Below are 25,519 nucleotides of genomic sequence, written 5' to 3'. Positions count from 1 at the left end.
AATAAGACGGGGAGGGACAAATCCCACATCCCTTCCTGAGAAGATGAGGGGCACCGTTTAAAAGAGGGCATCCTTGAGACAGCTGTGCCTCCTCCCCAGTGCTGTTCCTCTCTAGCCTCCCATTCACTTCTGGGGGACCCCCAAGCCCCAATGTATCTTTTGACTTTGGAATGGCTGTCAAGAGCATCTCAGGGGAAAGGCAAGGCTGTTAATCTCCCTGCAGCTGCCAAGTCAGCCTCCCTGCTCTGGGCTGGCATCGTGACCCTTTGGGGAGCGACTTTCTGCTCTGTGAGGCCTAGTTTTGCCTTTTCTTCTCCATCTCAGACAGGTATTTCAATGCCACCCCGCTTCCATCACTTTGATCTGCTTGAAGAGAACCCCCGGGAGCCTCCAATCCCCCAAAGGTCTCACTCCTCGCCAGCACAACCCAATCCGCTCCCTCTCAACTCCAAACCGCCCTTCCTCGGTTTTGGTCTCCTAGGACCACTTGGCACTCACCCTTTCTTTCGAAAGTGACCCCCACCTGGAAAAACCACAGCCCCCTCCCCCTTTCTGAAGAAGAAGAAAAAAGACCAGCCTTGTCCGGATCGCCTCTCCCAAATGATGAAATGCCCACCACCGTACCCACTTGCCCACCCACGGCATCGGCAGCTGGGGGGCTGTTACGTCTTTCGCAGGGGCAGTCCGGCTACGAAAGGCTAAGCCCCCCCACCCCCGGAAATCCCCCTGCCCAAAGATCGCCCCGCAGCTCAGAGGCCTGCAAGGACGTCGCCTGCCCACTAGGCAACGCTGCCAGGAAAAGCCACCCCCAGATCCTTCGCCGAAGGGAGGCAGGGCACAGCTCCGTTTCCGGCCGCTGGCATCGCCCTCGCGCCACTCCGAGCCTTCCCCCCCGGGCTCAAGGCGGCGGCTCTCCGGAAGCCCCCAGCCCCGGTTCCAGCGGCCAGCACCCCCACGGCAGCTCCGAGGCTTCGCAAGGAGCCCGGCCAGGAGAAACCGACGGACGGACGGACGGACGGACGCACGAGCCGTCCGCGCGGAGGCCGGCCTCCCAGCCGACCGACCCGGGGGAGGAAACGGCCTCGGCCCTCCTGCCCGACCCACAGCCCCCCCAGGCCACAGAGGCCTCCCCTGCCTTCTGCCCCCCAAGGCCGGGGCAGCCCCCGCCTCCCCGCAGCCGGGAACAGAAGTAACCCCGAAAAGCCGGGGGAGCCCCCCGTTCGGCTCCCCCCGCCCCAGGCCAGATGTGCCTTCCCTGGACTGGGGAGGGGGCGGCGGGGCGGGGGGCTGCCGAACTGCAACGGGCAAGCCCCCTCCCTCCCTCCCTCCCTCCCTGGGGGGCGGCGGCTTGCCCCCCGGCGCCCCCGCCGCACGTGCCCGGGCCCCAGAGCAGGCGCGTCTCCCGCGGGCGCTGTTCAAGATGGCCCCCCCGCCCCCCGGCGGCCCCCTCCCGGCTTGGCGGCGGGCGAGGCCCCCTCCCGGCTGCCCGCTCCCGGCGGCGAGCGGGGATCCCCATAGGACGCCGGCCTGTCAATCAAGCCCCTGCCCCGCCCCCTCCGGCTCCACTCACCTGACGGCGCCCGCGGCTGCCCCGCGGTCCCTCGGGCCGGGCGGGAGGGCGACGGCGGCGGCGGCGGCGGGCGGGCGCAGGAGGCCGGGCGGCGGACAGCAGACGCGGCGCCACCAGCAGCGACACCGACACCTCCGCCGCCGCCGCCGGAGCCGGCACCCACCACAAACAATGCTTTTGATTGGGCGGCGGGCCCCGCCGGGCACGCCCCGCCCCCAAGGCCGCCAGCTACGACGGCTGTTGGGCGGCCGGCGGGAGCGACGTGCCGAGCGGCCAATGGGCCGGCGAGCCAGGCGCGCGGGGGGCCGGGGGAGGCCCCCGCCGGGCGGCGCCCATTGGCTCAGCCGAGCGGGTGACTGGCGTCGGGCGAGGCCAACGAGAGGCGCCGGAGCTTCCCCCGCTGAGCGCCCCCCTTTTTTTTTTTTAAGCAGCCGCCACATCCGGGTATGCAGCCTCATGGAAGATGTGTCGGCGGGCGGGGGAGAGGCGTCTGTGGGCGCCCGAGGGCGTTTTTTTAGGCCCTCGCCGGCCACCGTAGGCGGCATCGCTCTGCTCCAATTTGCTGGGGGGGAAAAAAACATCCCTGTTAATTAAAATGTGCAACGATTACGCCCCCAAAATACATAATGGCTGCGGAGCCTGCTGGCCTGGGCAAGTCCTAAGCTGCCTTTGCATGACTCAGGTTGGCAACAGGGAGACCAAGGCTTGCCCTAAAGCCGAAGCCAAAGGTGGGTTGCACAAAGCAGGAAACCTGGAGTCACCCCAGGCAAAACCATGGTTTGATGAACCATGGTTAACGGGATAAACCATTCCTGGCTGGGTTTGCACCCACCCTTAGGCCTCCCACCACTGCTTAGGAACCATAATGGCTTGTTTAAACCATGGTTTGGCAACATTCCAGAAGAAGCTGCCACAGACAGGTTTAACCTGTGACCTGAGCAGTAAGCCATGGTTTCCTATGGCTTAAACCACAGTTGAGCAGTGTGGGAACGTGACTGGTGGTGGCATGCAGAATTTGTTCACAGCTTGTGTTTGCTCACATCCCACCTTCAGGAGCACAAGGCGATGCACAGCACGATCCCTCTTCCTTTCCCCCAACCACCACCCTGTAAGGTAGGCTGGGTTGAGAGTGACTTACCCCAAGTCACTCCATCCATCATCATGGCTGAGGCTGGGCTTTATGAGCAGGTAAGGCAGTGTTTCTCAACCTTGGCAATTTTGAGATGGGTGGACTTCAACTCCCAGAATTCCCCAGCCAGCATGCTGACTGGGGAATTCTGGGAATTGAAATCCAGGCATGCTGGTTTGAGAATTTAGGCTATTTTTAGGCTGTTTCTCTCAAGTTGAGATGTTTTCCTGCAATACGTTTCATTTTCCTTTTGGCTGCAGTCCTGGCTGAACCTGGCTGGCTGTGTTTGCACAACACGCTGAACCTGGGTTAAAGAAACTCCCCCCCCCCATCCCCAAACCCTGCAACGTGAAGGAAACCCAATTCAACCACCTCTTACAGCTTCTCCCAATCTCCAGAGATGGAGAACCGACAGCGTTGGTAAGCCGTGGTCCTTAAGTGTCAGGGAAGTCTTTCCTTAACGTTTTTAAAACCCAAATACCCAGTTTTTCAGCGTTTATGGCTTTGCAGAGTGTATTCCTTCTGCTTTAAAAGTCTTTTCCAGGGGATTTTTAGGTTGGGGGAGAGGGGCGAGCAATGGAAAGATGCCTCTCTCTCACACGCTCACACGCACGAGCATCATTCGCTCTACCTCTTTGCAGCAGTAAAGAAACTTGAGAACAAGAACGTTAAGAATGACATAGCAAAGAAAAAAAAGAAAGCTTTTTCTGCAAGAGGAGAAAAAGATGGGAGCTAAGCAGGAGCTTTGATGAGCTTCGGTGGGGCCCTTTGTCTGCAATGGATCCTTCTCCATTTCCCATCAGCAGAGAGGGGTGGACGAGCGGGGAAAGTATATTTTCAGGGCCCTGATACCGCTGGATGGGGTTTTGCACCATCCTATAAAGCCAGCTCCTGCTGGATCCGGTTCTTGATGCGACCACGTGGCCCAAGTGAACGAGGTCTGGGCGAGACGCAAAGCCCCGTCTAGTCGCTTGGGAGATCTCTTCTGGGAGAGAGCCAGGGCTGTGGAATTACAGGACATCCCACCTCGGAGAGAGGATGCCAGGTGGGAAACATCGTTGCCTTCAGCTGCCCCTTCCTGGGATGGTATAAAGACTCCTGTCCTGGGCAGGGGTTGGACTAGATGGCCTCCAAGACCCCCACGATTCTACCAGCATTGTTTTCTACGCCCAAAGCTGCTGCAAATCCGCTTTCTGCTCCAGCAGGCTGGGACACAAACCCGCGATGGGCCTCAGCCCAGACGGGAGGGCCCTCTGCTCGTTTCTCAGAGGCGCTCTTTCTATCAGACGGAACGGATACGCCGGAAGCTCGGCCTCATCTGGGCTTCCTCTGTCATGAAACGGGCGAGAGACCCCGGAAGGAAAATACAGAAGCATCTTTTATTTACAGGACGAGAGGAACGTTGAAAAACCAACTCAAACAGTAACACAACGTGGCCTAGAGGGTGCGATGGGTTCCACATGGCTCGGTCTGAGCCCTGAGGAAGGAGGAGATGGACCACCAACGCAGGGGGTTTCCCCCCTCTGCCACCACCAATGCAAACACAGTTTGTCGCATGGGGGGGGGGAGACAGGAACGGGACCCTTTCTCCAAACAGAAATACGGTGCAGTGGAGGAACAGCGTGCCCACCTTGCTGCAACGGGGCGCCCTTACAGTTAAAGCACGTGCTGCAAAGGGGGACAGGGAGAACAGCAGGAAGGGGGGGGGCTCTGTAATAAATAAATTTACAAAATAGCTTCTTCTCGATCTCTCCCCCCCTCCCCTCGTAACACTGACGGTAAAAATAATATTTTTTAAAAAAAGAACAAACGCTAAGCAAACCAACTTGGCTGGAAGTCGGACAGAAGGGGCGGTGGAGGGCAGCGCCCTCCCCAGTTAACCCCCAGTGAATCGGGGGTGGGTGGGCGGGTGGAAGAGAGGGGAGAGGGCGGGGTGCCCAGAGGGGCCTTGTCTTCCATGGGGGTGGTCTTAAACACCCCTCCCCATTCCACGACAAACACCGTGCACAGAAATACACACGGGTGAAGACCCAGATTTGGGGGGAGGAAGAGAATTGGTGGGGGGGGAGTCTGGGCTCCTAGGCATGTGCGAAGTGCAGTGCTGGGCCTGGAATCAGAGACTAGAGCCCCCCTCCTCCCAATTTCAACAGCCGTGCAATTTCTTCCCTCGGCGGAAGAAGGAAACGTCGGAGCGTGGCTCAGACGACCGAGAGGATGGGTCCCCCACATCCATCCCGGAACCCTCTGCCCCCCCCAAAGGGCACAGCACCCAGGGGTGCTGGGGACAGCCCACGGAGCCCTGCGGGGGCCCCCAGCCTCCCCCCGCAATTTGGTATCAGCTCCAGTTTCATCCTCAGCGTCATTTTCCTACGCAGCAGCAGACGGAGAGGTTCGCTGGGCTCGGAGCCACAGGGGCCCCACTAGCATTCCAGGTTGGCCCCGAAACTTTTCCGGCAATCGATGGCCTTGGAGGTGAGGGGCTGGGCTCTCTGCTGCTTGAGGGCTTCCTTCCCCATGCTGCCCGCCAGCTTCGAAAAGGCCGATTTGTACTTCTTGTCGAAGTCGGCTGTGGAGAGAGAAGGGGGGGACGTTTCGGAGAGATCCGGCTTGCCTTGGGGGGCCTCTGCCGATCCAACGGGAAAGAAGGCGGGAGATCCTACCGGCATTTTCCCCCTTTTATAAGACACACCGGGCATGGCCAAGATGCTAGTCCTCATGGTGGAAGATGCTAGGGGGATTTTTTTCCCTTTTATAAAACACACCAGGCACAGGCAAGGTGCTAGTCTTCATGGAAGGCAGCCTGATAAAAGCCTGAAACGGCTGGATCCCAAATGCTACCATGGGGGTAGCAATCTCCCCCCACCCCTCCAATGTATGGGGATGTGTCTGCCCCACTTCGATCCAGTTTTCCCTCCCCCTCCAAGTTCCTACCAATGTCCACACGGTCTCTGCCCAGTGCGGCAATTTTCAGGAAGAGAAATTCACGGTAAACGCTCCTGAGGGGGGGGGGGGGGGAAACAGGGCAGTGGTAAATATTTGCAAAGATGCTTTCTAGAAAGCTGTTTTTTCCCCCTCCCTAGCTTGGCAAAAGCAAGCATTTGGGAAATTAAGGGATGCTGGAGATTCTGCCCCCAATTTCTCTCGACGAGGTGCTTTCCCCCCCTGCCGTTGTCCTTTTTTTGGGGGGGGGCTTGCTTCAAACCAGGGGTCCCCGCCTGGGAAAAGGAGGATAAAGCATACCTCTGCACGAGTGCGGGGCCGGCATGGCCCGCCACCTTTTCGATGAAGAGGACAATGGCCTTGTGGACCTCGCCCATCCCGATATAGTTGATCACTGTTTCCAGGAAGGACAGCGAGAACGGATGGTTATGCCGGCGCCAGTGCTGCAGGCGAGTGGGGATCTGGCCTGGGAAAGTAAGGTGCTGGGATTAAATCCTGCCACCCCCCGCCGTGCTGCCTTCCACAGGTGGCTGGCCGAGGACAGGAAGGCACCGGAGCCCACGAGAAACAGGGCCGCCTGTTGCGCCATGAGCCGAGCCCCGTGGGTTCACCGCTCCTCGGCGGTGCCGCGCGATCGAGTCCCGAGTGACACCTCCCTTCCCTTCCCGGGGGTGCCCCCTGGGGGTTGGCCAGAGAATAGCAAAGTTGAGCTGGAATAAGATTGTCACCACTGGAAGTGGCCGTATGGCAATGGTCATCACGATACCCAACGGGAATGGAGAGAAGCTAATAATAAGAATATGGAGAAGAAGGTGAAGGAGGAGGAGGAAGAGGAAGAGAAGGAAGAAAAGAAGAGAAGGAGGAAGAGGAGGAGGAAAAGAAGAGGAAGAGGAGAAGGAAGGAGGGGAAAAAGAGGAGGAGAAGGAAGAAGAGGAAAAAGAAGAGGAGGAGGAGGGCAGCAAATTAACGGCAAAGGAAAAACTCAGGCTGGGAAGGTGGGAATAAAGACATTTTTCCTTGTAAGTTTGTGGTTTCAACCACGGGAACGTTATTTCCCTGGGGCCAGCTTAAAACACTCCAGGGAGAACCAAACGGAGGCGGCTTGGGAACAAGGGTGTGTGTGTGCAACCCTTTGAAAACACCCCCCTTCTCCTTCTGCCCCCCCCCCCAGTCAGAGAGCCGCATTAGAGCAGAGCGAAGCGTTCCTGGGATGCTGCCCATCTGGTCTTGTGAGTCAGCAGGGTTAACTGCGCCCACCTCGCCCGGAAGCTTGACCCTGGTGGCCGCTCTCTGGATTTTTAAAAAACCTTTTGGGGACTGCCGCGCTGGGCAGGGGGCTCGACTAGATGATCTCAAAGATCCCTCCCAACCCCGGCATTCCAGGACCCTGATGGTGCCTCCCACCCAAGGCTTTGGCGTCAACGAAGCGCGGGCTGGACTCACCGTGCAGCCTCCAAAGAACGTAGAGGGGGGGGAAGCTGTCGGCATCGGGGCTCAGCACATCCCAGAGCAGGCGCACGTTGACGAGGGGACCCTCCTGAGCCAGCCCCTGAAGAAGAAAGGGAAGCAGGAGGGCTGAGGACCCGAAATCCTCTGGATCCCGGCCTGAATTTCTCCTCGGATGCCGCTTCAGGAGAAGGGGGTTGGAAGGGATCCTCCAAGGTCATCTAGTCCAGCCCCCTGCCTCCTGCAGGAGAGCCATTCTCAGGCGCCAGCTGCCCAGAGGCGAACCTAGATCCCAACTCTCTTTCCACTGTGATACCCCTGGTGGCGCGTTTTGGGGTGCCAGGCTCCTCCTCAACCTCGCCTCCCTGGCAGGGTTGTGGCGGAGGACGGACAGGTTACCTGGGAGCCCGGCTGGACGTGCTTGGAAGCCAGGAGCAGCTGGGGCAGGCCGCTGCACAGGCCCAGCCGCTGGAAATACCACACCAGGTTCCAGTAGATGATGGGATGGTTGTCCACCAGCTCTGGCTGAGAGAGGAACGCGGCCCCCTCGTTCTCCAGGAGAGTCTCCAGTTCCTTACGCAGGACCAAGGGGCTGAGGTAGGCGAAAGCCAGCTGTTCCAGATGGGGGGCCGGGCCCTGGGGCACCTGGGAGAAAAAGGAGGGGTCCTAATTCCCCATCAGCCCCAGCCCATCCCCAGGAATATGGGATTAGACTCTGGGAAGGGGACCATGTTGCATTCCACTCTGCTCTGTTCTACAGTTAGTCCTCATTTAACAACGCTAAGTAGGACCGGACACTCCCATCGTTAAGCAATGCAGTCGTAAGTCAAAACACGACGTGATCGCGCCACGTAGCAGTAGCAGTTCTGGCTGTCCCGGTTGCCGTTGTTAAATGAGGACTGCACGGGTCGTTAAGTGAGGACCACGAGGACTGGAAACTTAATGCTCAGGAGGGAGGCCAGGAGAGGCACCTACTTGTGCAGTCTGAGGCGCTTTAGGACAAATTTGCCACGCTTCCTTCAGAAAGGAGCCTCTGTTTGCATTGGCACAGCCCAACCCATTGTTTGTGAGAAAGGATGGACGCAAACGTCCGTACCGTGGATTCGCCGAAGCCGTTGCAGAGAGACCCATTCCTGGATTTCCGACGTAGATCCGGCTCTGCCTCGTCCAGGAGGAGGCACTGGGACCGATCGCTGAGCACCGGGCCCTGGCCGCCTGGTACGGGCGCTTCGTTGTCCCGGGGCCAATCCGAGGAGACCGAACCGGTGTCGGAGGCATCAGCAATACTGAAAGGGAACAAACAGATCCGAGATGGGTCTCTTTACTGTCTTCCGATCTCCCAATTTTTTCCGACATCATGAGGACTAGAAGATTACTTTAAAAACGAAACCTCTCCCAGTGCGGAATTGCAATCTCTCTCTCTCTTTTAAAAAACCCATGTTTAGTTGCAGCTTTGAAGGCCCAGGCATGATAAAAGGGAGGGAAGTGCTTGAACTGTTTCCTAGATCAGACAGTCAAGGCTTTTTAAGCTCGCTTCAGATGGCGGGAAGAGGAATCTGATGAGGAAGCCCCCCCATGCATGAAATATCAAAAAGTCCCTGCTTGTAGAAAACAAGCATGTCAAGGAGATGGTAGCGAGGAGGAACTGTTTGCAGCATTGTCTACCTATTTTTGTTCTGGGCTGGGTTTTAGTTTTGGTAACCAGGTAGGCCCTGCAAGGTTTTTTCTTCAATAGTGTGCCCACTGAGACAAGATTTGAGCTTGGGCCTTCCTCTCGCAAAGCTCTGTTTCGTTTACTCCGGCGCCGGTGGCTCAAACAAGCGAGCCAAGTTACGAGAAGGGTAGAAAACCATTGCACAGGCACATGTCTCCCTTCTCATGATGCACTTAACTTGGTTAGTGTATTAATCCATTTTCTGGGTTCACGGGACACCCCGTACCCATGTTTGCATGATGTGTTAGCCACCAAAAAAAAAAAAAAACCCCTAACCAAGATTAATGCAAATGTAACTACCAGGCTTTCACCAATCCAGTGAAGTGCATTGTATGAACGCAGTACAGGGTGCATTTACTTAACACGATTGGGCCGCAACATCGGTCACCAAATTGATCGCTGGGGCTGATTCAGCAAATCTGGGTGGCTAGGCAGGTGCCCCCTTTCTCCCTCACTACTCCATGTGGGGCCCTCCCGAAGCCGGAAGGGGACAGCCATCCCAGACCAAAGGAGCGTATCGATCTTTGATCAAGGATCCTGGGGGAACCGTCAGGAGTAAGACTGAGACGCTGGGGGGTAGGCGCTCTGACCTGGAAGAAACAGTTTGGAAATCCTGGATCTCGATGCTGAGGAAGGGCACAAAGGGGCGTCCGCAGAAGGGGCAGGTGGTATTCAGGTTGGAGTCGTCCGAACTCCACCCCGCCATCACCTCTTCGTCGTACACCAGTGAGTTGCACGCCTGGCACCGCGAGCAGCTGGAGAGCAGCACCTGAAGAAGGCAGGACAAGTGTTCGGCGCGGGAGATGCTGGGGCCGGGGAAACGGTGTGCTCCGAGCAGGGACATGGGGGACCGGGTGGAAAAGTACCTCGACGGCCGGAGGCTCTGAGAGCCGATCGCTGGACTTCCGGAGGTTGAAACTGCACACGGACGTGTCTGAGAGATCGTACTCGCTGCCCAACGAGGCCGAGCTCTGTTGCGGGAAAGAGTGGGTCATGCCGAGAAAGGGGACTCGCCAGAGGAGATCCGCATGGGATTCTGCACGGGCCTACCCACCTCTGAGGCCGTGGATTGGGGGCGTTCCAGGGGAAGCAGCAGGTGACCCTCGAGCGGACTCTGGCGAGAGGGGTGTTCTCGGTGCTCGGGCCCGCTGCGCCCGTGGGAGACCTCCCCGCCGGCCCCGTGTCTCAGAGAAGGTCGCTTGATGGGGGAGAGGAACTGCTGAAGTTTGGCGGTCAGGCTCCGGCGGGGGGTGCTCCCCAGGCGGCGGTTCTCGGCCACCTGGCCTGGCCCCGGAGCAGTTCCCTCAGGCTGTCCGGCCTCCACGCTGCTCAGAGTTAGCCGGTCACTCTCGTCCGTCAAGAAGCTGCTGATGTCCGACAGGCTGCTGTCCTCCGAGCTTCCGGGCCCGTCCCGTCCGCCACGCAGCCAGGGAGGTAGAGTAGGTAGCGCATTGCTGCTTGCGGACTTCGGACTACCCAGCATTTTCGCCGCTGTGAGTAGGAAAGGAGAGGGGTGCATCTTAAAAGATTATCTTTTAATCCCAATTTCCTCGCCTCTTGGAGAACGAGATCCTCTCCCCCGGAAGCCAGGCTCACCCGGGGTGGTGCCTGTGGGCGTTTCCTGCTGCGGAAAAGTCAAGCTGCCGCTTTTCGCGAGTGAAGCGGGTTGCAGATTCTTGCTCAAGCTGCTCCCGGACCAGGTTGCCTGCCGCTGAAGGCTGGCACGGGGCTGGATTTGGGGGGGCTTGGCCCTTCTGTTGTCTGCCAGCAGGAAACAGAGAAAACCCACCCCCTTTGAGAGATGCAGTGCGCTCGTCAGCATCCCTGAGCCGCTGTTAACTACTCAGTCTGGCTAAGATCAACCATCATTTCTCGCCTGTCTCCGCCAGAATGACCTTCACTGGTCCAAAACGCATTGCTGGGTTATCATCTCACACAAGTGTCCAATTTCTCTCCATCGCTGTTGTCCTTGCATTGTATTAGACTGCGAGTGTTCTTTTGAGCTAACAGCTGAGCTGGGACAACACGCTAAACCAGCGTTCCTCAAACTCGGCAACTTTTATTTTATTTTGTTTCTTTATCAGATTTGTCACCGCCCATCTCCTCGCACTGGAGAGACAACTTTTAAGATGGGTGGACTTCAACTCCCAGCATACTAGCGGGGGAATTCCGGAGTCCATGCATCTTAAAGCATGACGGTGGGGGAATTCTGGGAGTCAAAGTCCACCCAACTTAAAGTTGTCAAGTTCGAAAAACGCTGCACTAAACGCTGACAATGAGAAAGATGTGGTCCTCAGCCTAGGCTAGGCGAACCCAGAGTCAGTGCTGTGGGAGGGGATTCCTGCCTTAGGCAGGGGGTTGGACTAGATCTCTCAGATCCCTTCCGTACACACACAGGATTTGATGAAAAGGACTGCAGAACCCACCCCGTATTTGAACCAGTGCCCCTTCTCGTCCTTTGTCCCGCATCTGCCAACGTAAAAATACGGATGGATCTGGCGGATTGGGCACAGCCTGGTTACGTTTTGCGCCGGGTGGGGATAAACCGGTCTCGTCCGCTTTCAGAACAGTACCTGCCGGAGGGCCGAGGCTCTGCGACTCTGCCTCCTGCTGGCGTTGGCGCTGACGCAGCGGCTGTCGGAACTGGGCGGCCCCCAGGATGACGTTGCGAAGCTTGGCCCAGCGGAGACGGCCCCCTTGGCTACTGGACGGCCACTTGCACTCCAAGATGGCCTACGGTGAAAGCGGGGTGGGAGTGGGAAGCCTGGGAGAGGAGGCTAAGCCCCAGCAGGGCTTAACTCGCAGCAGGGCACCGATGCCCCCTTGCCAACTGCGGCAGAGGATTCACCGCTGCGGGTGACCCACTTCTGCCCTCTTCCCGATGTTTTAAAAAACCGGGTCCCTGCTCTTCTGGACCCTTAAATTTTGCTTTCGTTCTTCTAGGGGCCATCTATGTTTTTTGGTTTTGTGGGGGTTCCCATCTTTTTTTTTTATCGTTTGGGACATTTTGATTATTTTCCTCTTCCCATCTGGCCTTTGGGATCCTGCGATTGCGATGACGGTGCCTGCCCCCTCTTTTTTCGGGATCAGGTGGGCTTTCTAATTCTAATTATTTGCTCTTCCCAACTTTCTCTGGATCCTTCAGATATCATCCCCACCACCACCGTCATTGCTTGCTTTTCCTGTCTTTTCCTGGATCTTCTGGATAATGTGGTTATTATTATTATTTGCTTTTTCGATATTATTATTATTATTATTTGCTTTTCCCATTTTGGGTGGGTGGGTGGGTGGGCTTTCGGGCCTTTATCATTCTTACGATCTGCCTTTTCTCCTTTTCTGGATCTTTTGGACGATGACGACGATGACGGTATTTGCTCCTCCCATCTGGCCGGGCCACTTCAGGGCTACGTGCTAAAACCACGCTAAACCCAGGAGAAGATGAATTCAAAGGGGGGGTGGGGGGGAATACCTTGTTATAATAGCCATAGGTGATTGTGTTGGGGACGATTCCGGCCCGCCTCATTTCCAGCATGACCTGCACGGAGAGTATTGGTTCCCCGTACTGCCCGCAGAGCTGCATCAGGATGCGGTAACACACCTTTCAGGGAGAAAGGGGAGGAGGCGTGGATGCCAAGGAGATGCAGGGCCTCTCTTTTCCCTCTGCCCCAGCTAGGACTAGGGGGAACTCCTAACCATGGCTTAGTGCCTGTGGGTTCACTTGGGGCCACTGCAAAAGAAGGGTCTATCAGGACGAGCAGGGAGCCCCCAGAGCAGGCTGGGAGGATGCATACAGGTAGTCCTCGCTTAACGACCACAATAGGACTGGAATCTCAGCTGCTGAGCGAAGCGGTCACTAAGCGAATCCGATCCGATTTTATGACCTTTTTGGTGGCCGTCGTTAAGTGAATCACCGCAGCCGTTAGGCCAACCATACGGTTGTTAAGCGAACCATGCGGTTCCCCATTTCTGCTTGCCAGAAGCCGGCCTGGAAGGTTGAAAATGGCAAACGCGTGACCACGGGACACTGCGACGGTCATAAATGTGAACTGGTTGCCAAGCACCCAAATCGTGATCACGTGACCGTGGGGATGCTGCGGTGGTTGTAAGCGTGAGGACTGGTTGTAAATTGCTTTTTTCCACCACTGTTGTAAGTCTGAACCATCACTAAACGAATGGTTGCTAAGTGAGGACTACCTGTAGTTAGAACAGTGTGGGCATGGCTGCTGGGAACTGTAGTTCTACAAAATCTGGAGGGCTACAGGCCCCACCCCAACATTAGGGGCTGGGGTCTGCCCGCCACTACATCAGAGGGTCGGCGCTTGATAGAAGGGAGATGATCCACCACAAGCTTAAACAAAAACGCATCCCTAAATACATAACCAACCTCCCTCCCTGCTGGTCCGACACGGCTTGCCCTGTGGGGGGATTTCAGAACGCCCAAGTTACCAGTCCTCAAGGCTGAGAAAAGCTTGGAAGAACGGAATGGAGCCCCACCTCATCCGGCACGACCACCTCTTTGGTCTCCATCTGCTTGAGCACCTCGTACGCAATCTGCAGGGCCTGCACCTTCGACGTCGCCACGCGCACGTACGCGGGCAGCGTGATGAACCACAGAGCGTAGCAGTGGCCCAGCAGGCACTTGGCCCACATATCCGGCACCGAGGAATACTTCTGCGCCACTTTCTGAGCGACCTTTATTTCCTGAAAAGGATGGCGATTTCGTTTCGGTGCTTTTCCTTCTCTTCGCTATGCTGGCCTTGGCAGGGCCTGGAACAGCCCAGGAGGGCTAGGACTGACTCATTTGTGGATGGGGGACCACCAGGCAGTGCCAGGATGGGAGGCGGGACTGCGAAGCCGAGAGAGACTTAGCGGAGGAAGGCTACCGCAAAGCGCTTCCCGCTGCTGCCGAGAAAATGGCGAAGAATCTTTTCCTTTTAATTTTCTAAAAGCAAGGCTACCTGACCTGATCCTAGGGCAAACGCTAAAAACCTTTGGGCCCAAAGATGCAAGCCCATTTTAATGGAACGTCGCCTGTGGCCATCCGCGAGATCATCCAGACGGATCCCTCGTGCTGGGAGAAACCCCGTTTGCCCTCCCACTGGAGAAGACGGGCACCGTGCCAAGGGATGAGATGCCTAAAAGAAGCTGGAAACACAAGGAGGCATCTGGCCAGCCGCGCAGCAACGCTGATTCGCCGACTCCTAAAGAGGGATGCTCTGAACTCTCACCGCTGATCCTGGGTACCGCTTACCTGCTGGGTCCGGCGAGGGGCGGGGCTGCTGGGCGCGCTGCTTCGGGCTTGGCAGAGCGAGGGCATGAGCTGGTCCTGGGGCCGCTGAAACAGCTTGGTCTGGAGCATCGGGAAGCCGTCGTATCTAGGCGGGAGAGATAACCGGAGATCCGAAGCTGAATTTCTCGTTCTGGGTCGCAGGAGCGATGCAGGGAGATTATTTTTCATCTGAAAGGTGTTTAAGAGCAACAGCCATCTTGCCTTTGTTGGCACTTTTATTTCCTTAAAGAATTCACAAGGGAGCCCAGCTTGAGCGTTGCGGCTCTGGGTGAGTCACGAGACCCACGAAAGCCGAAGGAAGGAAACAATTAAATAAATGTTATCTTTTGAGGGGGAGTTGATTAGGAGGTTTATATATACTTATATATTTTTTTTCTTTTAATAGAAGGGAGGGAGCAAAGGTGTTTCGCGATTTTTATAAGGGGCCAATGGAACGATTTATAGAAATAATGTGATTTTGGTTTAATATAGAGTAAGGGACTGATTATGGGAAGTTGTTGTGTATCCTTGCTGTTAAAAGTCGGAAGTCGCCTCTTTTTGTAATTTCAAAAAATTTTCTCTTGTGTTTCCACATTTTTTTGTTTTTTCTTTTTTTTTTCTTTGTAGTGTTTTGTTTTTCTATAGTTTTTATCTTTGCTCGAAACTTAATAAAATTCTTTTTTAAAAAAAAAAGGACTTACCCACGAAAGCCAAATGAAAATAAAACAAAAAAATGTCACCCATGGATCCTCTTCCCTCCTGTAATTTACATACTTCGGGGGAGAAAAGTGTTTGCATTTGCAGGGAAGAAGAAGCAGGGTAGAAAGAGAATCAAAAAGTCTATCTCCTAATGTTCCTGGAGATGTATTGGGTCTAAATGGGAATTGGCTCTGTTACTGGAATTCTGGTAGCGCCATCTTTTCCTTCTCAATAAATCTCGCTAAAGAAAACTCCGAGAATCCGGCTCGGAAAAGAACTAGGTTCAGAGAAGCCGCCAACGAGTTGGACACACACCCTCTTGGGCATGTATCTTTGTTTGTGAACAGGATCACAACCTCTGGAACGGTGTGGCTTTGGGAATGCAATTCTTTCGGGGTTTCTTTGTGAGTTTCTGGGAAGCGGTTACATCTGAGGCCGAGGCACACGGGGCGGCTTTCCCGGCCGCTGAATCTGGACCCGGTTCCCTTGAAAGAGGCTAAGATAGGAAGATGCGATGTTATATTCCCGCTTGAAGGGCGTCAGGCTGGGACACTCACTGGTAACGGGGTGGCAGTTCCAAGCCGTTGGGTCCGGTGGGCTCTTCGGGGGGCATGATGAAGACTGTGTGTTCACTGCCCTGCGTGTCGTCCAGTTCAATCAAGGGGACCTCCTCTGGTTTCTCCAAGTCCACCTGCACCTGGAACCCCGTGCAAAACGGGGAAGAGGGATTGAAATTTAAGCACCCGTCCCAAGCCCGTGTTGAAAAACATTCTGAGCGAGCCGCCCTGTTGGAGGGCTTCTCCAAAGCAGAAAACCCTGTGAAAATTTAATTTCTAATTAATGGCATCTGCAGGGGTCGTTTATTGGCCCCTGCAACTAAGCTTCAACTCTTTAGGGCAGCAAGAGAATAATTTTGGTTTTGGGCTTCATCTTTCTCTCTCTCTATATATATATCTAGAGGGTGCACCCAAAAGTCAGGCCCCGCAGACAAAAGCATTGCATAAATTCCATTAAATGTTCCAATTGGTTGCCGTTTCCTTCGAAAATCTTCCTTAATGGTTCGACACACAACCTTCCTAGGTACACTAACCTCTTCTCTGGAAACAGGAATATCAATAAGACATTGTGATTGGACTATGGGGCCTGACGTTTAGCGTACCCTGTATATACGTGTCTGTGTCTGTGTTGTGTGTGTTGTGTGTGTGGTCCCTCTTCTGCTGCGGTTCTGCCTCGATTTAGGTAAAGGTAAAGGTTTCCCTTGACGTAAAGTCCAGTCGTGTCCGACTCTAGGGGGCGGTGCTCATCTCCGTTTCAAAGCCTTGGAGCCGGCGTTGTCCATAGGACACTTCCGGGTCATGTGGCCAGCATGACTCACGGAACGCCGTTACCTTCCCGCCGAAGCGGTACCAATTAATCTACTCACATTTGCATGTTTTCGAACTGCTTGGTGAGCAGGAGCTGGGACGAGCAACGGGAGCTCACCCCGCCGCGCGGTTTCGAACCGCCGACCTTCCGATCGACAGCTCAGCGGTTTAACCCGCAGCGCCACCGCGTCCCTCGATTTAGAACTCCTTTAAATCCAATTTTTACTGTTTTGGCTCTCACTTTTGATCCTGTTTGTTGCTTGGCTAAGAATAAATTAAATTAAATTAAATTAAATTAAAAATTAAATTAAATTAAATTAAATTAAATTAAATTAAATTAAATTAAATTAAATTAAATTAAATTAAAAATTAAATTAAATTAAATAATTAAATTAAATTTTCTCACCCGATACATTATGGAGGCTAGAGAGAGTAATTAAAATAAAACCCCACCGAAGGTAAATTGAGGCGCCCTTCCCGCTACCTTGTCAACACAGGAATCAAAAAACTCCAAGCAAGCATGCCGGTCGCTGACAAAAGAGCATTCCTCGATGAACTGCGTGAAGAGCTGCGTGCGTAAAAGCTGCCCGTAGAATTTGTGGTAGGCTCGATCGCGGGACTTCAGGAAGCCTGTAAGGGACGGCGAGGGAGCCAGCGAGAGAGGATTTAGTTTCACTGTGGTTCTTGTAATTATTGTGGCCCCAAGCTCACAGGGAGCAACAATAAAGGAAAGTGAGTGGGGAGGGAGGAGGAAAATGAGCGCAAGCGCTCCTTCCTAGGCTGACGGGAGGGCCAAACTTCTCTCCCCATCAGGACAAGGAAGATGCTTGCTTTGAAACAGGTAAATCGCCGGTTTCTGCGTGCACAAAGTGAGCCGATCAATCCCAGGTTCCCACGGGAACAGCAGAGGCCAGCCGGGGTTCCAACAGAAGGAATCTCCTCGCCCTTTCCTGGTTCTGCCCCTGCCGCCCCAACCTCCGTCTCGTCCCCAACACGGGGAGACACAGCTGGCCCTACCCTGCAGGAAGAACAGGCTGCTGGAATCGCGGGTCTTCTCGGACGGCGCCTGGGTGATGGGCCGGAGGTAGCCACGATAGCCTTTCAGCAGACAAGCCATGAATCGGAGAAATGCCCCTCGGATGTCCAGCTCCAGCTGCTTCCGGCGCCCGTAGATGACGTCGTAATCGGTCAGGAGAAACTCCAGAGAGGCTTCTTCCACCGGCCGGTTGTACACTGTGGAGGAAGGTCCGAACCGTCGGCCGGGGAAGGCCACGCCAAAAACTGCCTTCACCAGTCGTGAAGGTTGCCCCTCAAACCCAGAGGTGGGTGACCTTCAGGGCCAGCTTGACGTTTTGCAGTGGGGCGGGCTGCATCGAAGAGGGTGGAGTTGGACATCTGGGGGGGACTAATTTTGAAATGGCACCGGGTTCAAACGAACTGGAAGTGGTGCTTTGGGGATTCAGCTCTCTTGGTCAGGGGGCCAGAGGGTGGGAAAAAGGGGGATCCGGGGGGCACGAGGAACCGGCCTCTCTCGGCTCTCTGCCCCCGTCTCTTCCCGAATACTTGAATTTAGAGCGGTGTTTCTCCACCTCGGCAACTTTAAGATGTGTGGACTTCAAGTCCCAGAATCCCCCAGGCAGCAAAACCCTAAAGTCTGAACTGTGGATCTTTGCACCCCGAGCATTCCTCGAACCCTGCGAAATTTCGTCGTGACTCTGCAGTTGAGTTGTCCCCTCTGCCCCCCTTCTCCCATCGGCTTCCACGCCTTTGCCTCCCCCGTGCCAAGGCCGGGACTCACTCTCGTCCAGCTGGTGGTACAGGGAGTTTAACGACGCCAGCAACACTTTACACGGCTTCCGGGGCAGAGCGCGCGACGACAACAGCTTCCGTTCCTCGCACCTGTGCACACAGCAAAGCTGTCCCTACGATTAGTGCCTCCTGCTGGGGTCCCCGAGGACGCTGGCCCCTCCCTCACGCCCGGCTCGCCAGGTCGCTTATCCTGAGACCCGTCCCTGCCCGCTGGGTAGGGAATCAAATCAAGCGGAAGAAGAGAATCTAATCAACAAGAGGTGTCTAAGAACATCGGGCGGACTTTGGGACTTGTCGAAAAAAATGGCGTGTCCCAAGATAGAAGGGAGGGTGAGAAGGAAACTCAAGACAGCCCCAGCTTGATTTTCTTTAGCGTGAGATGGGACTGAAAGGAAACAACTTGACTACCATCTGCGACTTCCGATAAGCAAAGTCAGTGGGGGAAGCTGGATTTGCTTAACAGCCACGTGATTCACTTATCGGCTGTGGTGATTCGCTTAACGACCGTGGCAAAAGGTCGTAAAATCGGGCGTGACTCACTTAACAACTGCCTTGCTTAGCGACAGTCCCAATTGTGGTCGTTAAGTGAGGACTACCTGCATTGCCTTAACTTGGAGCCTCGTACAAAAAGAACGATGCCTCCTAGCCTTTTCTTTAAATAGTTCAGCGGCCAAGCTTCCGCCTGATTCAATCCCCGAGATTTTCAGGCCGGGACAGGAGAAGTCTGCCCCAAATCCTGGGTCAGTCTTGCACCTTCTGAACTGGTGGCATTGGGACCTCCTGTTGGCATGCTGGGCGGGGGTCATTTTATCCCAAGATTGCAGGATGAGGAGACTCACTGGAAGATGGTGTTCGTGTCAAGGTCAACGCAGATGACGTCATGCGGAGGGTCGTAGATGTCGAAGTAACTGGAGTGGATGCCCACGATGAAGGGCACCGGGGCACACAGCACGTCGGCCAGGGTCAGCGGACAGAGCGGGATGTATGGGCATTGCCAGTGTAGGGGGAAGATCATCTGGGGGACAAACAGAAGGATTTTGGGGGTGGGCTGAAGGGCTAAGAACCCATCCAAGGAGAAAGGACAGGTCCTCAACCCTGGATGAACCTGGAGTTTAATTCCCAGAAAAGGTCTCAGAGGCCCGAAGTGTCTCCATTTCCTAAAACAGGACTTTTAAGGAGAGGAAGGCCCTGAAATCTTGGGGGAACCCGTTCTGGTCTACATCTTGATTGCAAAAACTTACAAAATTTGCTCTCCACCATAAACAGATCTTTGGCTTTCCGTGAGCTGTCAAAGCCAATGGAGGGGTCCATGCCGGATCACAGAGGATGCCCCCAAAATAATGCATTGTGTAGCACTGTTGCTCAATGTTAGCAACTTTAAGATGCGTGGGCTTCAACTCCCAGAATGCTAGCTGGGGAATTCTGGGACTTGAAGCCCACGCATCTTAAAGTTGCTAACATTGAGAAACACTGGTTTAAAGCAATCTGAAATCTGCATGGCCATCCCCTTCTACAGACCATAATATCACCCAGCGCTGCTCCTGTGGCCCATTTCTTAACTTCAGGGACCCTCCAGTGCTTGGGCCTGCTGAACCCTGATCGTTCTGGATGCTTTTTTCTGTACCTTTCCTGGCTCAAGGACCATCTTTGGAATTTAACTCTTTAATATCTATGTCTGAAGGCCTCTCTTTCGTGAAACAGAACCAAGACAAGCAACCAACAAAGAAAAGAAGGGGAAGAGGGGAAAGAAAGAAAAAGAAGGAACAGGAAAAAAAATAAATGCAAGGTTTCTCATGTATGTTGGTGTGTGTGTATATATATAGACGCGCAGATAAATATACAAAGACGCACAGAGACCTACAAATTATAAATATATTTATAAACACGCACAGGTACATATAAGTATATCAATATACATTTATATATATGTATATAAATATACAGATATTTATAACTGTATATAAAAATACACTTATAAAACTGTAAGTGTAGAAAATTATATACCATATAGAAAAATAGTAGAATTCTATTATATGCAAGCGTACCCACACACATGTACATAGGTATGTTCTCCACTTTGAGTTGACCAAATATTTTTTAAAAACGTGGGATACAAATATAATAATAATAATAATAAATGTGTGTATATAAAATTTTAAACAAAGCTTCAGTGGAGGGAGACTCCATTTCACCCCAATTGTCCATCCATCGTCGAGTTATTGGTAAAAGTAACAAAGGCGGGACGTAAAAGTAAGTAAATAAATAAAATCTCCGCCGATAAGCAACGCATCAAGGCTCCGCGATTGGGGCCAAAGCTTGGTCTTTACAATTTGGGAAGATGCGGCTCTCAGCCAAGGAATGCTGCAGAGACCCCCCCCTTTTTTGGCAATCTTGAGGTGTCCAGCCCCCCTCTCCTTCCCTCCCCGAGACTGGCGCGTTCACGGCGACTCACCGAAACAAGGGCTTCTCCAATGCTGGTCAAGACGTCCGGCCGCAGCGAATGGATCAGGAGCTTCTGTTCGGTCAGCACAGCCACCAGCAGGGCCACAATGTGCTCGGGCCCCAGCGTCTGCAGCAGGGTGAGAAAGCTGGCCCCGCTGCCAACCAAGGAGAAAACTGTCAATTCTCTGCCGGCAGAAGCGGGGCGAGACTGCACATTTGGCGGCCCCGTCCCGTCCCTACCTGAGGGGTAGCGGCGACGACACAGGTTGGCACAGCAGCAAGTTATCGTAGGGCGACATCTGGGGGGCGAGAAAGAGGGGGGATGAAGGCGGAGGAGCCGATCTGCGGCACACGGGGAAGACGGCGTCCCTCTCTGCGCCCCAATCTGCACCCGGGCAAAATGTGCCGAATGAGGCAGCCTGGCTTCTTTGCAGCGAACGGGAAAGATCTTGAGCTTTGGAGGGATGCAGTGGACGGGCCCGGGTGGGGTAAATTAAAAACAAAGCAAAATAATAATAATAATAATAATAATAACAACAACAACAACGCCACCATCAGTCAACTGCAAAAGGCAGCTTTACTTAGAGCAGCTTCCATCCTGCGACAATACCTTTAATGTTACTAAACCACAACACCTGCCTGTCCCAGGTCCTTGGGAAGGACTCGACAGGTGGACAAAAATGCCAACATCGGGCTGACTGCGCGACCAACCATCATCGTCATTAGCCTCCAGAAATGGTCCCTTAGATGCCAGCAAAAGATAGGCAGGTCCCCTTCCTCCCCCTTAAAACCGAGCACGGACAGAGCAGGGGGATCTTGCGGTTTCCAAAAATCCACTTGGGGTTCGGTTGACACATGCCAACTCCCACATGCCACCTACGGATCGGGGTCCCGGGCTTCCGCTCACCTGAACCAAGATCCGAGGCCTCTGCGGAGACGGGAAGGGGACGTTGTGCATGAAATGAGAAACGTGCCTAGGAAAAAGAACGTAGATGTCACCAGAAGGGAAGGGAAGGGAAGGAAGGGGCGGCTGAAAATAATAAGCTGCCCCCGCAAATGCCAGCAATCTCAGCTGGTGGCCGTGAATGGGATGATAGACATAACTTGTGGGCATCCCAGGGACAATGGTGGGGCCACTGGGTGAAGCTGGCGGCATCTGGACCGGGGAAGCCTTTGGCTCTGCTGAGCGGCCTGGAATGGAGCCTCCACAGCCACAGGCAGTCTACCTGAGAACGCCAGCGGGTGCATAAACCACAGAAAAGGGCCAGTTCCTTCAGGCGCTCTACCCCGTGGGCTTCCCGGGACCGCCGCTCCGGCCTCCCCCCGCCACTTACGCCTCGAGGGGCAACACGTGGGGTCCCGAGATGCTGTAGCGATAGAGGAAAGTGAGGAATTTGCGGAAGACGTCAAAAAACGGCCAGTGGGACAGGACGCAGATGCTCTTGCGGGTCTGCACCGACTTGCTGGTGATGGGGCGCCGGTCAACCACGGTCAGCAGGTTGAGCGACACGGACTGCCGGTCGGTGAGACGCTCCCGGGGAAAGTGCTCATAGAACTGAATGGCAGCCCCGTAAACCTGCGGGAGGAGAGGGGTCCCGGGTCATGCCAGCAGCAAGTCACCTCGGGCACGCCCCAAGAGGACGCAGGCGAGCAGGTTGGGGGGTCTTTCCTTTTAAGGTGGCAAAAAGTATTCGGGGATGCTTCGGTGCCAATGCTTAACCTTGGTTTCTGAACGACAGGTGCCGAGGACGGGGTATCAAGGGCCCAACGCCTGTGCCAAAAATACCCAAAAACGCGCACACATTTTGCACCATCCTGTCAAGTGGTGAAACAGCTGGTCCCCTCGGGCGAGCATGAAGAGGATCCAGGCGACCAGGGGGGAGTCTTTGGTAAATTGGGGGCTCTTGATGTTTCACGTGTCAAAGGATGTTCAGAGATGCTTCGGGGTAAATCCTTAGCATTGGTTTCTACGATGCCAATGCTGAGGTTGTGGATGTGACGGGCCCAATCATGCCCCAAAGGAAATACGGGTTTTGCCCCCTCCTGGAAAACGGGAGAACCGTCTTCCAGCTCTGAGAAGCCCAGGCTGGGTCCCCAAACACGGTTTCCGTGCTTGGTGGCCCCGTCTGGCCCGGTCCGAGGGACGTCCCTTTCTTCTGCACTCGCGTTTACCTTGTCCCCTAAAGCGCCCGTCAACACAAAGGTGGAGAAAACGGGCAGCTGGTACTTGGTGTCGGCCGGCCAGCTCTCGATGGTGGCCCCCATGGGCAGGCAGAAAACGGGGACTGACTCGGGCAGCGGGAAGACTTCGTTGTCTTCCTCCGGGTAGCGGCTGAGCAGACCTGAAGGGCGAGAAAACCATTTTGGCTGAAAACAAGCAATTTTATAGGATAGAGACTTCAGACTGTGGAAATCAGTGTTTTCAAACCGGCAACTTTAAGATGGGAGGACTTCAACTCCCAGAATTCCCCAGCCAGCTTGGGTGGACTTCAACTCCCAGAAATCCCCAGCCAGCTTGGGTGGACTTCAACTCCCAGAAATCCCCAGCCAGCTTGGGTGGACTTCAACTCCCAGAAATCCCCAGCCAGCTTGGGTGGACTTCAACTCCCAGAAATTCCCAGCCAGCCATGCTGGCTGGGGAATTCTGGGAGTTGAAGTCCACAATTCTTAAAGTTGCCAAGGTTGAAAAGTGCTGGAGTATATCACAGTTCTTGAGATCTGTGTTTATCTAACGCTTAATAAAGGTGGCAATTTCCAGTCTCTTAGAGCACAGGATATATTCAGTTATTCGTAAGCAACTAGCGATATACTGGAAACCTGTAACGGGCAGGATGTTTTTAAGTCCTTGATTCCTTATTCTGATTCCATTTTTATGCTTGCTTACCTATCTTTTTTAAAATAAAAGCAAGCAACAATGCATGGCGAGGAGGCGAAAGTTTAGTTCCCCTTGCCTGTCTCTCCCTTGGCGGAAGAACCGCCCTCCTCTCTGCACTTCGGTTGACTCCGGGTTTGACTACTGGAGCCCCACCTTTGCGGGCCTGCCCTTGAAGACTGGGACCGGCGAAGACCCAGATGCCTGTAATGAAGCCGCCCGCTCCTGCCGCGCAAATGCTCACCTGCTTCATACACCAGGGTGTTGCCTTTGGCCAGAGCCATCTTGTAACAGATATAGAGGGCCGGGCCCCACTGCGGGGAGAGAAGAGGGTAAGGAGAGGCGTCTGTCCAACGGAGAAGTAGCGGGCACACGTCCTGGAGGCCAGGCCGTCTGTCCATCTCGTCTAGCGCTGGTACCAGGTGCAGAGCCAGGCACGGACTCCCCGCTCTTCAAAAAGGGCTGTGGGGCTGTCCCCACGCTGAAGCATTTCCAAGACCGGCCTCTGGTCCTCTCCAGGGGCTTCAGACCGCCCCTTCCAGAATCCATGACCCGCGGGCCACGCTGGGAGGACCTGTCGGGAGCCGCAATCCGAAGTGCCCGGACAGACGGTTTCTCCTTGCCCGTCTCCAACTCACCATGCCGGCGTTGAGGTTCCGGTCCACGCGGCAGAAGGTGTGGGGCGTGCTCTCCCCTTTGCTCGGCATGATAAGGCAGATGTCCGTGATCCCCAGGGCGCTGTACGCCTGGCCCTCGCTGGCCCGCCGGTACGTCAGGAAGGTGTGCTGGTGCCCGGGCGCTCCCGAGGCCAGGTTGGCCGAGTGGCTGTAGGGCGTCGTGTCGATGATCTTGTAGCCCGGTTTGGGCTGATCCTTCCCGCCATAATGCACCCTGCAGGGGAACAGGAAGCCCAGCGAGGTCACCCGCTGGGGCACGGGGTGGGGGAGTCTCTCTCCAGGGGGAATCCTGGGAGAGGGCCCAGGGAATCCTGGGACTGATCTCCCCCGCTGAATCCTCTCCCCTCCGCGACCTACCCAAGCTCCACGATGGAGGGCTTATCCCGCCCCCGCCGGTAGCAGATGAACATCTGGGGGTTGTTGAGCAGGCTGGCGTTGAGCTCCACGGGGTGCCCCGAGGTGGTGCGGTCAATGCAGGTGAAGCCGTGGGGCACCTCTTCGCCCTGCGAGCGGACGATGACGGCCACGTCCACGATGGGCTCGCTCGGCCGGGCCGGCCGGGGCGCCTGGGCCTCATCCTCCAGCGGCTTGGACGTGTCCACCAAGCCGGCCACCACAAAGTAGTCCACCAGCTGTGGGGCCCACTCCTCTGCCATGGCTCACGGCATCTGGGGCAGGGGAGGGAAGAGAGGCGTGATGCCAGGAGCCAGGAGTCCCCAGCAGGCCGGCCGGCCGTCTGTCCTGGCGGGCCCGGCCAACGGTGGAAGATCCGCGCGGAACGTTGGGGGACGGTTGCCATGGGAGAGGGGGCGAGACCCCCGTCCCTCCTCCTCCTTGCTCGCCCCCAAACCTTCTGCCTCGATCAAGTCTAATTTGAACGACAGCTGCCCAGGGTTGGCACGTTTCCAACTAAACACCCCAGAAAGAGTTAAAAAGAAGTTTAAAGAGTATTTTTTAGAAAAGGGAAAAGAGAGAGAGAATTTCCATCTCTCTCCGAATGCGTTCACAGCCAGCCTTTTCTTGCTCTTGACCATCACTCCCACCCCCCCAAGGGTGACCTACCAACAGCGCTAGAGTCCAGATCCCATCGCAACGCCCACAGCCAGGCTCAAGAGCAATGGGACTTGGAGTCCAATGCCCTCAGCCTCGCTGGGCGCTGCCGTTTGGTGCCCCGTGCTGATGCCTCTTCCTCCTGGGTGCAACGCTGTGCCGGCTGACCGGTGTTTAAGCGCCTCCTCCCTCTGGATGCCCACCTGCCCGGCTGAAATGCCGATGCCAACCCCAATGTCTCCAAAGCAGGGCAGGGCACGATTACCCAGGTGCCCCTGGCGAACGGGGCCCCAACCTCTCCCTGCAAATGATCGGTGGGTCTCCGGAGCAGAACAGGGAAGCATTGGGGCGTGGGTATTTTTGCAGCGAATGCAGAAAGCTGGGAAGCCAGAAGAGGAAGTGCCCAGCTTCTCATTTCTTGACAGGGCTAAAAAAAAAAAAAATTCCCCAAGATTTATTCAGAGTAAAAGTCACATTCTCTGAAGGGCCTTTAGTTCAAGGCACAGAAGCCACGGCCAGGATGGACTTCGTACATGCT

General features: G+C 55.1%; 1 protein-coding gene across 2 annotated transcripts; it reads right to left on the bottom strand.

The window, feature by feature from the left end:
* Positions 1-4,059: 4,059 nt before the first annotated feature.
* On the bottom strand, positions 4,060-25,314 carry DENND4B (DENN domain containing 4B). Of its 2 annotated transcripts, XM_063316618.1 has the most exons (28): positions 25,185-25,314; positions 24,289-24,599; positions 23,893-24,145; positions 23,499-23,568; positions 22,555-22,724; positions 21,717-21,958; positions 21,290-21,356; positions 20,623-20,681; positions 20,393-20,537; positions 18,780-18,955; positions 17,930-18,030; positions 17,149-17,364; positions 16,616-16,761; positions 15,325-15,464; positions 14,051-14,174; positions 13,294-13,500; positions 12,269-12,397; positions 11,373-11,532; positions 10,396-10,560; positions 9,854-10,290; positions 9,666-9,770; positions 9,390-9,568; positions 8,182-8,371; positions 7,485-7,730; positions 7,083-7,188; positions 5,940-6,105; positions 5,631-5,695; positions 4,060-5,265 (listed from the first exon to the last, which is right to left on the bottom strand). In XM_063316618.1, the coding sequence occupies exons 2-28, from the start codon at positions 24,585-24,587 to the stop codon at positions 5,120-5,122; spliced, it is 4,509 nt and encodes a 1,502-aa protein (XP_063172688.1). In that variant the 5' UTR covers positions 24,588-24,599; positions 25,185-25,314; the 3' UTR covers positions 4,060-5,119. The 2 variants fall into 2 exon arrangements, with proteins under 2 accessions (XP_063172688.1, XP_063172689.1); XM_063316619.1 differs by lacking the exons at positions 10,396-10,560; positions 25,185-25,314 and having other exon boundaries at positions 24,289-24,662.
* Positions 25,315-25,519: the final 205 nt, after the last annotated feature.

The sequence above is a fragment of the Candoia aspera genome, chromosome 17 (assembly GCF_035149785.1).
Source record: "Candoia aspera isolate rCanAsp1 chromosome 17, rCanAsp1.hap2, whole genome shotgun sequence".
Classification (NCBI taxonomy): Eukaryota; Metazoa; Chordata; class Lepidosauria; order Squamata; family Boidae; genus Candoia; species Candoia aspera.
The sequence above is the reverse complement of the archived record's forward strand: the minus strand, read 5'-3'. Positions and strand labels throughout refer to the sequence as shown.

Coding starts and splice junctions, on each gene's coding strand:
- DENND4B (XM_063316618.1), bottom strand. CDS start 24,587: ATGGCAGAGGAGTGGGCCCCACAGCTGGTGGACTACTTTGTGGTGGCC. Junction 21,959..22,554: donor CGGGCGCTTTAGGGGACAAG/GTAAACGCGAGT, acceptor CTCCTCCCGCAG/GTTTACGGGGCTGCCATTCA. Junction 5,266..5,630: donor CAGAGACCGTGTGGACATTG/GTAGGAACTTGG, acceptor CTCTCTCCACAG/CCGACTTCGACAAGAAGTAC.